Below are 14,613 nucleotides of genomic sequence, written 5' to 3' on the forward strand. Positions count from 1 at the left end.
AATCCATTCATCTGTATGGTTCCTGCAGGTCGGCTGCTAACCTACAACTGACGTTCATTAGATAACAGTGGTGGTGACGAAGCCGCTGATTGGCCAGATTGTGAACAATGTTTTTAGTTTTACCCCTCCACCCTCAATGACCTTCACAGCCCAAATTCCCCCCCCCCCCCCCCCCGCCTCCCAAATGAAGTCCACAGCAGAATAAAAAGTTATAAACCGTTCCTTTCTTTATTAAACGAAGCTTGCAAGTGATAAATATTACAAATGGTTTTGAATTTTTTTTTAAATCCTTTCTCCAAAAATGAGCTTTAATTTTTTTTTCCGTTTTTTTTTTTTTTTTACTTTTTGGATTTTTTTTATTTTTTTGTAATCTGCAGAAGTCACTGTTGGGGGTGGGGTGGGGTTGGAGTCTGGAAAGAAACAAATTCCAAAAAGCAAGATGTGTAACCGAGGTAATAAAAGAAATCCAGAACGAAATTAAGAGGGAACATCTCCAGGGTGCAAAAAGGCAGCTCCGCCCCTCCCTCCACGGCCGTTCTGCTTGAGCAGGGATGGGTCGAGGGCTGCGACTGTTAAGTTGAACCTCACATTGCTGGGGACTCCTTAAAATGCCGTGTGCTCGGCCTGCCATGGGGGCTCCATGATCATTACACAATTTTTTGAAAATATTTAGTCACATGATCAATCAGATTATTAATTTCATGTTTATTTTTAAACATTTGTAAAAACCCTTTAATTGTTATAGGATCAGATCATCAACCAATCGGTAACAATTTGGGATCAATGGCAGTTTTTGTACATTTTTGTTTGCCCCTTGGGGATCTTTAGCCGACCCATGGCAAATCGAAGCATTGCTGAGACTTGCGGTTTTGCCACGGACATTTTCTGTTCTATGATTGGAGGAGTGAGGTCACATGGAACAGCTTTTCTGATCTGCCCCGTTCCGCGGGGGTGTGGCATGGGTGGGGTCAATCGCTGCCTTTTGGGCACTCACGCAAATTACACAGATTATGATACACAGTGACGAAAGTCTCACACTATTAAAACTTTGCTTTGTGAGTTCATTTGACCTTTTTATACATAATATACAACGTTTTCTGAACTTTTTATGTCCAGAGATATTTTTCTTTTTACACTGAGAACAAAAAGTTGTTGCATTAAAACCCGAAGCAAAAAACAAAAAAAGAGAAACTTTTCTGACCTTATTAAAACAAAATCCAAAGTGTCACTAGGTTGGGGGATCGTTGCATAAAAAGTTTTCTTTTCCGCAGCACCTTTTTATTTTGTTACGGTTTTCAGGTACAAAATAACTCAATCGGGGAAAGTTTGGGTTTTTGCCTGACCGAGGAGCCCCTCAAACAAGGACGCCAGGGTGGGGCAAAAATGCCAATTTACAAATGATTAGAAATAGGAGTGGCTGGGATGAAAATATAAGACCTGGGGTGAATGGGGGGGTGGGGCCTGATTAGGCAGGGGAAGTGTCTGGAGGGTTGACCTACATGCACCCCACTGACACCAAGTCTTACAGGCTGGGCCTGCTCTGTAATTGGCCCAAAGGTAAAGGTGCCATGTGAGGGGACAGCTGCATAAAGTTGCCCTCTCGAGAGCCCAGGGAGCACACTACTCTAAATCCAAGGTAAAAGCTAACTTGGCTTTATCATAAGCCCCTCCCCTGAGGAGTGAATAGGATAAAATTATGCCTTAAAATGTTTCAATGCCATAAAAATGACATGTATATAAAGTGAACCAGTCTTATTTGGGCCTATTTTTAGGTGTTCGGCCTTCATATTTATGAAATGTTTTTCCCCATCTCCCAATCTCCCCTTTAAATATTTTGTCTGAGGACAACTCTGGAGCTGAGAGTCAGAGCTGCAGTTGCCATCATGGTTTCTGCTTGCTTAAAATATGATCTGTCTCCCAGCACCTGAGTGTGCATGGCAGCATAAAAAAACTCGACTGTTTTAGTGTCATGGTGGGGGGAAAGGGGGGGATGGATCTCTTAACTTTTGGATCACATTGTCACTGGTAGGACACAAAAGGGCCACGAGGTTCAAATGTATGGACAGGAACCAGCAAGTTAATGGTGAGAGGAGAGGTGGGGGGCGGAGCTAACATTTTTTACTATTAATACAAAAGGGTCATCTTCTCTGATGTGTGCCCCCTACTGGGCTCCGAGAGGAAGTACCACACAACTGTCCAATAACACTGATTTCAAGTGGAAGGAGCGGAGTCGATTTACATGAGCCTTGAGAAGAGGGTGGGGGGGCAAATCATTAGCTCCGCCCCTGAAGTTGAAAGAATAGCCAGGACTGGGGGAGTCTGTGACCTCCCGGCACAATGCCATTGGACTAACACTGATAGTTTTGCACCGCGCCGCTTGTCACCATGAAATGAGTCACTTTTTTTGCAGCAAAAGTCTGACAAAGGATTCCTTGAAAGGGTTAAGTGCTATTTTTTTGACAAATGTTCTCTTTATGTAACACATCTGGGGCATCTTTATACTGCGCTTGTCCCCAGGGCACAGTAAACACAAGGTAGGTGGGCACTCCGGTGCACTGGGGGCCATGAGCGGGGTGGGGTTTTACCCCACAAGCGAGCTGCCAAACACTGCAAAATCCACGGTGAATAAGCCACGCCTTGAGGGTGTCCTCCGGTACGTCCCTGGTCCTTCCCCCAGGGGGCAACCAATTTGCCACCCGCTCTAGTCAAAGAGAAGGGGGGGTGGGGGTGTGCTTTATCCTGCTGGTTAGGACGCTGCTTGTGTGAAACAGCGTCGCGATGGGCCCACGCTTAGTGCAAATAAGGGTAAACCTGTGACTTTCTGCGGGTCTCCCATAAGCCGTAGCTCACAACTTCCTGTGGTCGGCGGGTGAGTTGGCAGCGGGACGTCCGGAGGAGGAAACACTTCCATGATTCCTTTTGTCTGTCCGTTTAACGGAGAGTAACGCTCTGCACTGCAGAGCTTCTGAAACGGTGGTGATGCCACGGTCTGCCCCTCCCCCTACGGGTGTGGCAGAATAGCACCGCCTCCCCCTGCGAGGGGGGTTATCCTAGGTCACCGGCGGGTCCTAGCCAGCCCCCCCTGGCTTTATACTGTCCAGTAGGAGGAGGAGTAATACAAATAAAGTTATTTTATGAAGGTGGCACCAGCGAGGACAAAAAAATAAAAAGTATAAAAAAAAATATTAAAATCAAAAGCGAAGCCAGGAGGACAAAACAAGCACAAACACTGACCCTTTATAAGCTGGGGGGTAAGAATGGGAAGAAGGGGGGACTGGCTCATCCCAGGCCTCGGTAAGGTCTGCCAGTCTGTTCAATGCGGGGTGTCGGGGGGAGGGGTAAGTTGAGGCTATTTCTGCCCAGTGATGGACTGCGATATGGAACGTGGCGGGATCATATCCAGGAGGTACTCTCGCTGCCGGTCCGCAAGGGTGACGGGCTTGTGGCCTCCCATTCCAGCATTCAGGTATGCAATGTTCACACCTGGGGGGTAAAAACAGTCAAATCAATGAGGACTACAAAATACTACACAATACAATCCATGAGGACCACAGTACTACAACATACACATCCTGCACCCGGCGTGTAACTACAGTGCTACAACAACCTACACCATGTGTGTAATGAGGACTACAGAGCTACAATATACAATACCTACACCCTGTGTGTAACTACAGTGCTACAACAACCTACACCCTGTGTGTAATGAGGACTACAGAGCTAGAACAACCTACAGCCTAGCAACAGTGCTACAACTTCCATACCCTGCATATAATGGGGACTACAGTACTGCAACATACACAATCTACATTCTGCGTGTAATGAGGACCACAGTGCTACAACAACCTACTCCCTGTGTGTAACAAGGACTACAATGCTACAACATACACATCCCACACCCAGTGTGCAATGAGGACTACCGTGCTACAAACATACACAGCCTACACCCTGCATGTAAAGAGGATTACAGTGCTACAACAACCTACACCCTGCATGTAATGAGGACCACAGTATTACAACATACACAACCTACACCCGGCGTGTAACTACAGTGCTACAACAACCTACAGCCTAGCGTGTATTGAGGTCAACAGTGCTACAACTTCCATATCCTGCGTGTAATGAAGACTACAGTACTGCAACATACACAATCTACACCCTCCGTGCAATGAGGACTACCGTGCTACAAACATACACAACATATACCCTGCGTGTAATGAGGACTACAGTGCTACAACAACCTACACCCTGTGTGTAACAGGGGCTACAATGCTACAACATACACAGCCTACACCCTGCGTGTAAGGAGGATTACAGTGCTACAATATACACTACTTACACCCGGCGTGTAATAAGGACTACAGTACTACATCATATACAACCTACACCCGGCGTGTAACTACAGTGCTACAACAACCTACACCCTGTGTGTAATGAGGTCTACAGAGCTAGAACAACCTACAGCCTAGCATGTATTGAGCTCAACAGTGCTACAACTTCCATACCCTGCGTATAATGAGGACTACAGTACTGCAACATACACAATCTACACCCCGTGTGTAATGAGGACTACCGTGCTACAAACATACACAACATATACCCTGCGTGTAATGAGGACTACACTGCTACAACATACATAGCCTACACCCTGCGTGTAATGAGGACTACAGTGCTACAACATACACAAATTAAACCCTGCATATAATGAGGACTACAGTGCTACAACCTACACCTTGTGTGTAATGGGGACTACAGTGCTACAACATACACAACCTACACCCGGCGTGTAACTACAGTGCTACAACAACCTACACCCTGTGTGTAATGAGGACCACAGTGCTACAATATACAATACCTACACCCGGCGTGTAATGAGGTCTACGGAGCCAGAACAACCTACAGCCTAGCATGTATTGAGGTCAACAGTGCTACAAATTCCACACCCTGCGTATAATGAGGAATACAGTACTGCAACATACTCAATCTACACCCTGCGTGTAATGAGGACTACAGTGCTACAACAATCTACACCCTGCATGTAACAAGGACTACAGTGCTACAACATACACATTCCACACCCAGCATGCAATGAGGACTACAGTGCTACAAAACCTACATCCTGGAATGCAATGAAGACTACAGTGCTACAACCTACACCCTGCATATAATGAGGACTACAGTGCTACAACCTACACACTGTGTGTAATGAGGTTTACAGTGCTACAACATACACAACCTACACCCTGTGTGTAACTACAGTGCTACAATATACACAGTCTACACCCGGCGTGTAATAAGGACTACAGTACTACAACATGCACAACCTACACCCAGCGTGTAACTACAGTGCTACAATAACCTACACTCTGTGTGTAATGAGGACCACAGTGCTACAATATACAATACCTACACCCGGCATGTAATGAGGTCTACGGCGCTAGAACAACCTACAGCCTAGCATGTATGCCTAGCATGAGGTCAACAGTGCTACAAATTCCACACCCTGCGTATAATGAGGACTACCGTGCTACAACCTACACACTGTGTGTAATGAAGTTTACAGTGCTACAACATACACATCCTAAACCCTGTGTGTAATGGGGACTACAGTGCTACAACTTCCACACCCTATGTATAATGAGGACTACAGTACTGCAACATACACAACCTACACCCTGCGTGTAATGAGGACTACCGTGCTACAAACATACACAATATATACCCTGTGTGTAATGGGGACTACAATGCTACAATATACACAACCTACACCCTGCGTGTAATGAGGACTACAGTGCTACAATATACACATCCTACACCCTGGGTATAATAACGACTACAGTGCTAGAACAACCTACAGCCTAGCATGTATTGAGGTCAACAGTGCTACAACTTCCATACCCTGCGTATAATGAGGACTACAGTACTGCAACATACACAATCTACACCCTGCGTGTAATGAGGACTACAGATTTACAAAATTTACAATTTACAAAACCTACACCCAGCGTGTAATGAGGACTACAGTGCTACAACATACACAGACTATACCCTGCGTGTAATGAGGACTACAGTGCTACAACATAGAAAGCCTACAGCCCTGCACATAAAGCCTACAATGTTATCTTTCTAATATAATAATATGATAGGCAGACAGGATGACCTTTGCACCCTATTTATACTTTCAGATTTACACCATGCTGGGGTCACAAGTAAAAATTTATAACAAGGGGCAGGGTTCCATACCTGGCATGCCGAGCAAGCTCCCGGCCACGGGTAATTGTGGTGCCTGGGCAAAGTTGGACATCATGGGGCGGCCGGTGGGTATTCCTCTTTGCAGGGCGTTCTGTGGCTGTGCCTTATGGGACAGAAGACAGTTGTATTAGGCTGGCGGTGGTACGTAGGTAACAATACCTATGGTATGTTTGACGCTCTCGTCCCACCACTTACCGGTCTCATGGAGTGATGCCGTATGATGCTTTCCTGTTTGCTGACGGCCGGAGGGGTGCCTGGGGATAAGGAGGCCTGGTGCTGCAACCGCTGCTCGATCTCCTGCAAGATAAACAACCAATGAAACACACAGAAGCGAGGAGCACCCCTTATTCCCACCATACATGCTCAGCCTCCTACCTGCTCCTGCTGCAAGGCTTTGACAAAGGCATTTTTTAGTCGGTTGGTGTGTTCTGCTTTCAGCGCTTTCTTCTGATTGGACGTCATGCACTGCTCGCACAGGATCTTGCCGCTCTTTTCTTGCTTCCAGTGAGGAGTGAAGTCCGTGCGGCACTGGGCGCAGGTGAAGGGGTCCATGTGTAGCATGGAGGGGCAGCCCTTTCCTGTTGGGAAAAAGAGGTGCTGGAGATCAGGAGAGGGTTTGGGTCAATGTATTTTTATAACATGACAAGGAATTCCCAGAGCACTGCTGGTTAGCTAGAAAGACAGCAGCCTAGTAGCTGCCTGCTTTGACATCGCCTCTGAATGAAACCTCAGAGGCAGCCATATGATAAGGAAGGAGGTGGTGTTGTTGCCTGTGTACACTGACGTACCCTGACTGTCGATGACGCTCTGCACCACCTCCTCCAGACCCACCATGTAGATAAACTCGCTGTTGGCGGCACTGGGCAGGAAGTGGAGGAGCGGGGCGGGCGGCTTCGGAGGAGGGATCTCCAGCAGCGTCTTCTCCAGCTGCTTACGCAGGGCTAGCTTTGCGGCTGCCTGGGAGCTGACGGGGTCCTGCATGGCGCTGGGGCTGGGCAGAGGGGAAGACACTCGGTTCACGGAGCTGGCCTGCATGTGGGAGCCCAGGTTCATGTACATGGCCGATGAGCTGGTGCGCTGACACGGCACAGACGAGGTGGACTGATGAGAGAAAAACAACCTGTGATTATTAGGAAAACTACAACTCCCAGCATGCATTGTGACTCCCCTCAATGCAGTTTTATATTTATAAAAAAACATGAAAAATCAACTATTGGCTTCTTCTGATAAGTGACCACATGGTGGCGCTATCTAAATCCTGAGACTAAGGAAATGCTTCGGCCTGCGTACAGCAGATTGTAATAATTCCATATTTGGAAAATGTTCAGCAGGACTTACCTGAGGGTAGTTCAGCGTCTGCGTCATGCTCGGGGTGCTGTTGCGGATCAGACTGGATTTGGGGGGTACACACTGTCCCTGGAGCTGGGTGGGATTGGGGGCGATGACTCTTTGTGACATCATCATATGGGGTAAGGGGGCGTTGGATGATGATCGGATGACACTGTGAGTCTACGGATAGGAAGGAGACAATTCCAACAATCGGTCAAAAGATGCAAAATATAGATGTTTGATATTTACGGACAGTCACTAGGGGGAGTCACAACACAAGGAGGACCTATCAGCATTCATATTATGTACACAAATGTCCGACATGGATCAGTCGCAGCCTCTCACCATGTGACTGGCTAGTAGGTTACAGTCTGATCACTGGGGAGAGGAGACTGAGGAAATCTTTTTTCCTCCTGCAGCAGACTGATGATGTAATTTCAGTGACATCACTGCTTGATGGCTCCGTTGGACGTACCTGAATGCTGCGTAGATTCTGCACCTCCAATCCCGGAGCTCCCGGTCGTGATGGGACTTTTCCCAGGCTGGGCTGTCCCACGTGTGCTGGAGATGGCTGGACGATGGTAGCCGCATTCTGTGCCACGGGATTCTGGGAGAAAGAAAAGGGATCACAGGGGTGAGCAGGACCAATAGGAGATAGGCAATATAACTGAACCAAGCAGGGGGGATGGGAGGAAGTGCCGGGGATCACCCACCTTCTGCATGACGTTCTCCTTCTGCAACTGACTCTGACGCAGTTTCTTAAGCAGCACCAGCCGAGCCTCCTCCAGCCGCAGCTCATCCTTCAACTGCTTTATCAGCTGCTGCCGCTCCTCCATGCTCTTTCCCTGCGGAGGAAGATGGCGGCACAATCAGGTGATAGGTCCACCCCAACCTCCACCACTGAGGTCAATCCCCCTTCTAAGTGTCCAAGGCTGTGAGGAATCTCCAAAACTGATCCCCATTACCAAAAATGTCCCCTACAAAGGATTCACATGTCCACCAAATCTGAAACCCATCCCATATAACTGATCCCCATTCTCACTCCTCATACCTGATTACCATACAAACAACTGAATCCCATCTCACTCCTCATACCTGATTCCTTTACCGGTAACTGATCCCCATCTCATGACTCTTACCTGACTCCCATACAAATACCTGATTCCCATCTCACTCTTCATACCAGATTCCAATCTAACTCCACATACGCAATTCTCATACACATAACTGATCCCCATCTCACTCTTCATACCAGATTCTTGTAACTATAACTGATCCAAATCTTACTCCTCATACCCGATTCACACACCCTAACTAAACCCATTTCAAATCACTATAAGTGATTCCCATCTCACTCTTCATACCAACATCCCAAACCCATCACTGATCCCCATCTTACTCCTCATACCTGATTTTATACTCGTAACTGATCCTGATCTCACTCCACATACCCGATTCCCATACCTGTAATTGATCTTCATCTCGCTCACCATATCTAATTCCTATATCTATAACTATCCCCATCTCATCCCTCATACCTGATTCTCATATCAAAAACTGATTCTCATCTCACTCCTCATGCCTAATTCTCATTCCCATAACAGATCCCCATCTCAATCCTCATACCTAATTCTAATACCCATAACTCATCCTTATTCCACTCCTCATACCCGATTCCCATACCTATAACTGATCCCTATCCCACCCATGCCTGATTCCCATACCCGTAAATGATCCTCATCTTAATCCACATACCTGATTATCATACCCATGACTGATCCCCATCTCACTCCTCATACCTGATTTCATACTTATAACTGACCCCCATCTCACTCCTACCTAATTCCCAAACCAATTACTGATCCCCATCTAACTTCTCATACCTGATTCTCATACCCAAAACTGATCCCTATGTCACGCCTCATACCTGATTCCAATACCCATAAATGATCCCCATCTCACTCCTCATACCCAATTCCCATACCCAAAACAGATCCCCATCCCACTCCTCATACCTAATTCCCATACTCATAACTGATCCCCATCTCACTCCTCATACCCAATTCCCATACCTATAACTGATCACCATTTCACTGCTCTTACCTGATTCCCATACCCAAAACTGATTCCCATCTCACCCATACCTGATTTCCATACCCGTAAATGATCCCAATCTCAAATCTTCATACCTAATTGTAATACCCATAACTGATCCCTATCCTACTCCTCATAACCGATTCCTTTACTCATAACTGATCTGCATCTCACTCCTCATATCTGATTCCTGTACCCATAACTGATCCCCATCTGACTCCTAATACCTGATTCCCATCTCATGCCTCATACCCAATTCTCATACCTATAAGTGATTCCCTTCTCACTCCTACCTGATTCCCATCTCACTTCTCATACCTAATTCCCATACCCCTAACTTATCCCCATCTCACTCCTCATACCTAATTCCCATACCCATAACTGATCCCCATCTCACTCCTCATACCTAATTCCCATACCCATAACTGATCCCCATCATACCTAATTCCCATACCCATAACTGATCCCCATCTCACTCCTCATACCTAATTCCCATACCCATAACTGATCCCCATCTCACTCCTCATACCCAATTCCCATACCTATAATTGATCACCATTTCACTGCTCTTTCCTGATTCCCATAGCCAAAACTGATCCCCATCTCACCCATACCTGATTTCCATACCCGTAAATGATCCTCATCTCAATCCACATACCTGATTCTCAAATCTTTAACTGATACCCATCTCACTCCTCATACCTGATTCCCATACCAATAACTGATCCCCATCCCACTCCTCATACCTAATTCCTGTACCCATAACTGATCCCCATCTCACTCCTCATAACTGATTGTCATTCCCATAACTGGTCTCCATACCTGATTTGCATACCCATACCTGATCTCAATCTCTTGCTCCATACTAGATTCACATACCCATAATTGATCCCCATCTCACTCATAACTGATTCCCATACTTATACCTTATCCTTCTCTCACTCCTCAAAGCCGATTCTCCTAATCCCATAACTGATCCCCATCTAACTCCTCATACCTGATTCCCATACCCAAAACTGATCCTCATCTCTCATCTCATACCTGATTCCCATAACCTTAACTGATCCTCATTTCACTTCTCATACCTGATTCCCATACCCAAAACTGATCCTCATCTCACTCCTCATACCTGAATCCTATACCCATTACTGATCCTCATCTCTCATCTCATACCTGATTCCCATAATTGATCCCCATCTCACTTCTCATACCTGATTCCCATACCCTTAACTGATCCTCATCTCACTTCTCTTACCCATAACTGATCCCCATCTCATTCCGCATATCTGATTCCCATGTCAATAACTGATCCCTATTTCACTCCTCATACCTAATTCTCATACCCATAACTGATCCCCATCTCACTCCTCATACCTGATTCCCATACCTATAACTGATCCCCATCTTACTCCTCATACCTGATTCCCATCTCACTCCTCATACCTGATTCCACTCCTCATACCTGATTCCCATACCTATAACTGATCCCCATCTTACTCCTCATACCTGATTCCCATCTCACTCCTCATACCTGATTCCCATACCCATAACTGATCCTCATCTCACTTCTCATACCTGAATCCTATACCCATTACTGATCCTCATCTCACTCATCATACTTGATTTCCATACCTATAACTGATCCCCATCTCACCCCTCAAACCTGATTCCTATAACTAAACCGCATCTTGCTTCTTATACCCTGGGGCAGGTGTTGCTTGGGGTACCCCGAGCTGTGGTCACATGACCTCCCACGTGTGGTCACATACCCATAACTGATCTCCATCTCACTCAACATGCCTGATTCTAAAACTCATAACTGATCCCCATCTCTCTCCTCATACCTGATTCCCATACCCATAACTGACCCTTATCTCACTCCTACCTAATTTCCAAACCAATTACTGATCCCCATCTAACTTCTCATACCTGATTCTCATACCCAAAACTGATCCCTATGTCACACTTCATACCTGATTCCAATACCCATAACTGATCCCCATCTCACTCCTCACAGCTAATTACTATACCCATAATTAATCCCCATCTCACTCCTCATACCTAATTCCCGTACCCATAACTGATCCCCATTTAACTCCTCATACCTAATTCCCGTACCCATAACTGATCCCCATCCCATTCCTTATACCCGATTTTCATACCCATAACTAATCCCCATCTCACTCCTCATACCTAATTCCTGTACTCACAACTGATCCCCTTCTCACTTCTTATACCTGATTCTCATACCCATAACTGATCCCCATCTCATTCCGCATATCTGATTCCCATGTCAATAACTGATCCTCATTTCACTCCTCATACCTGATTCTCATAACTGATCCCCATCTCACTCCTCAAACCTGATTCCCATACCTATAACTGAACCGCATCTTGCTCCTTATACCCTGGGGTAGGTGTTGCTTGGGGTTCCCCGAGCTGTGGTCACATGACCTCCCAGGTGTGGTCACGTACCTGTTGGTTCTGTGGCACTTAGAAGAGTTTGCCTATACTAACCCCCCAATTCCTTACTTTCAGCAAGGGATCCCCCTAAGACCTAAATATTTTTTATGGGTTGAGAATGTTTGCCATTGAAGACAGGGAATTACCCAACCATGGCGGCTTTCCTACCTTGAACATCTCCAGGTTGGCCATCTTTATCTTATCATCGGGACGCGAGGCTGACCGTGGACTGGAGGCCTCGTTGTCAGAGAGGACGATGACATCAGGGGAAGGGGTCAGTCCGGCCCGGTCCGGCTCGCTGTCACCAGAAAGAGAGACATTCATTACAAAGAGAACCTGTCATTAGGTGGATGTTATGTATGGGATGCTACACCCACACTGGGTTTACAGTAACAGGTGTGAGATTTCTGGCCTGCTGCCATATAGGGGCACGAAATACGCTACCAACAAAGCTGCAGTTTTGACACAGCTTTATTGACACATAGGACCGGGGTTCTGAGGTCATCTTACCCGCGTCTGGAGCTCATGTCTACTGGCTCCTCGATGTTCTCCTTGCCGTGCCTTCCCCCTGACCGGCTTTCCACGTGGGCCCGCAGGTTCCCGTTCATCTTCTCGTCGTACAGTTTGAGGCCATCCTGTTTGGAGTGCTCGTGCGCCAGTTCCAGTCCCGGAAGGTCCTTCCTCTTCAGAAGTGCCAACATCTTCAGCCTCTCCATGGCCTCGTGACCTTCCATCTTGAGCTGCTTGGCCAGGACATCCTCGCGGTCATCGGGCTGCTCCAGGCCCCTCTTCAGGAGGTTGAGGCGGAGGGCTTCTTCTGTCACTCTGTCCATCCTACGGGAACAAAACATTGAGTGGTAAGGGGGGAAATTTTATTATAGATTGGGGGAGCAAAAGTTTGTGCACCCCCCAAACATCACACCTTAGGGTCTGATTGGACATCTCATTCCAAAGCCATAAATATGGAACTGCCCCTCATACCATCCCCCACTATTCTGGGAAGATTTACAAGATTGTGTCCGTGGGTATTTGTCCACATTGGGGAGGTCGGGTGTTGGTGAAAAGACTTGGCCCTTGAGGTACACAGGGGGCACAATCACATAAAGGGGTCTTCACCCAATCGTGACCCCAAGAACACAATTGTCTAGACTGGGGATGCTGAAAAACCTTTGGCCATGCAAAGTACCCCATAGGAGGACCCATGCTCTCTCCCCAGATCCCCCCCATACAATAAGGGGCCAATCACAGCCAGACCCTAACAGACCCCCAGCCACCCATTACAGATAATTACAACCTTCCTTGTTATCGCGTCCTCCAACGCAAGCCGCCGCCTCAATGCTCACAGCGTATGCGATAACACATTTTGCTGCAGCAGGCGAGGTGTTAAACCTCCACATCCTCCACAAAGGGTGCCCGCAGCCAATATGGAGGCGACAGGCGGTCGCAGCACCTGTTGTGACACATGCTACGGAGGAGGGAACAGATAACGGCAGCTCTGTTATCCCCAGAAACTCAAAATGTGACGCGCGTTCCATGAAAGGGACCAGCGTGTGGGGCAATGTCTGTTCGGGTCAGGGATCAAAATAGATATTGGTGACGGGTGGCAAAGCATTGGCATTGCGTCTGGTGAAGTCATTACATCATTGGACAGAACATGTGAAGGGGTAGCAGGGTGTTATTTTCATGGGGGTTACCGATTCATAAATGACCCTAAATCTGCACAGTGAGGTTACAAGGCGAAGATGGGGAGATTTACCAGGAAGCCCCAAAATTCTCCTTTCGAGCTAAAATTGCGATCCGATCTGATTGCGCCGCAATTCCCTTTCTAAACCAGAAACAATCGTTTGATCACATGATCCTAATCCTTGGACGTGATTGGTGGCATCATCAATCACAAGCGGCCGAAATCTTTTGTGCGACTTGTTCGGTTTGTAGTCAACCAGCACGTGTGGGGTGAATTTCCTCGGGTAGTATGTGGGGGTCACAGTGATAACACGTGCAGATGCGGGGTGAATTAAGGTGATGGGGGGCGGGATACAATCCGGGTGGATTACCTTCTCCTCCAGGGGCCTCCCGGATTAATCGTGCTCTATGCAGCCCCGGGACGCATCAATCTCCTGCGCCGTCCCGGCATGTCGTCCCCGTGGGGTGCACTGCAGCCTGGCGCGCAGGTAATGGAGCGTGCATTACATGGCCGACAGCGTCAGACTGCAACATGATTCACACAGACACAGCATGGCGTCACACACATACGACACGGCCGCCGTCACTGCACAAAACACAATCCCGGCTCGGCCAACCCCCCCCCTCCAAAAAAAACCCACCAACCTAGAATTCAACCCCTTGCAGGGGAGAGAAATGCAATAAAAATCCCAGTTGCAGCTCGGCCCCTAACGATCACGGACACATTTAAGGGCTGACAAGGCCGGTGCTTAACAATGCACAATGCTTTGCCGGCACCGAGCAGCAGGATGG

The 14,613-nt window shown here is 47.3% G+C and overlaps 1 protein-coding gene across 6 annotated transcripts in view; it reads right to left on the bottom strand.

Moving 5' to 3' along the window:
• Positions 1-202: 202 nt before the first annotated feature.
• The window catches only part of GATAD2B (GATA zinc finger domain containing 2B), a 19,541-nt gene continuing 5,130 nt past the window's right edge, over positions 203-14,613 (bottom strand). For 5 of the 6 annotated variants that reach the window (XM_072427483.1, XM_072427480.1, XM_072427481.1 and 2 more), the window contains exons 2-11: positions 12,649-12,972; positions 12,307-12,436; positions 8,295-8,426; positions 8,057-8,188; positions 7,591-7,761; positions 7,041-7,353; positions 6,628-6,830; positions 6,448-6,549; positions 6,244-6,355; positions 203-3,483 (exon numbers count right to left, since the gene is read on the bottom strand). In XM_072427483.1, coding sequence (XP_072283584.1) covers positions 3,350-3,483; positions 6,244-6,355; positions 6,448-6,549; positions 6,628-6,830; positions 7,041-7,353; positions 7,591-7,761; positions 8,057-8,188; positions 8,295-8,426; positions 12,307-12,436; positions 12,649-12,971 — 1,752 coding nt within the window. In that variant the 5' untranslated portion in view covers position 12,972 and the 3' untranslated portion in view covers positions 203-3,349. Of the gene's footprint in view, positions 3,484-6,243; positions 6,356-6,447; positions 6,550-6,627; positions 6,831-7,040; positions 7,354-7,590; positions 7,762-8,056; positions 8,189-8,294; positions 8,427-12,306; positions 12,437-12,648; positions 12,973-14,192; positions 14,438-14,613 lie in introns of those variants that run through there. The other variant, XM_072427485.1, reaches the window with a different exon arrangement.

The sequence above is a fragment of the Pyxicephalus adspersus genome, chromosome 12, assembly GCF_032062135.1.
Source record: "Pyxicephalus adspersus chromosome 12, UCB_Pads_2.0, whole genome shotgun sequence".
Taxonomy (NCBI): domain Eukaryota; kingdom Metazoa; phylum Chordata; class Amphibia; order Anura; family Pyxicephalidae; genus Pyxicephalus; species Pyxicephalus adspersus.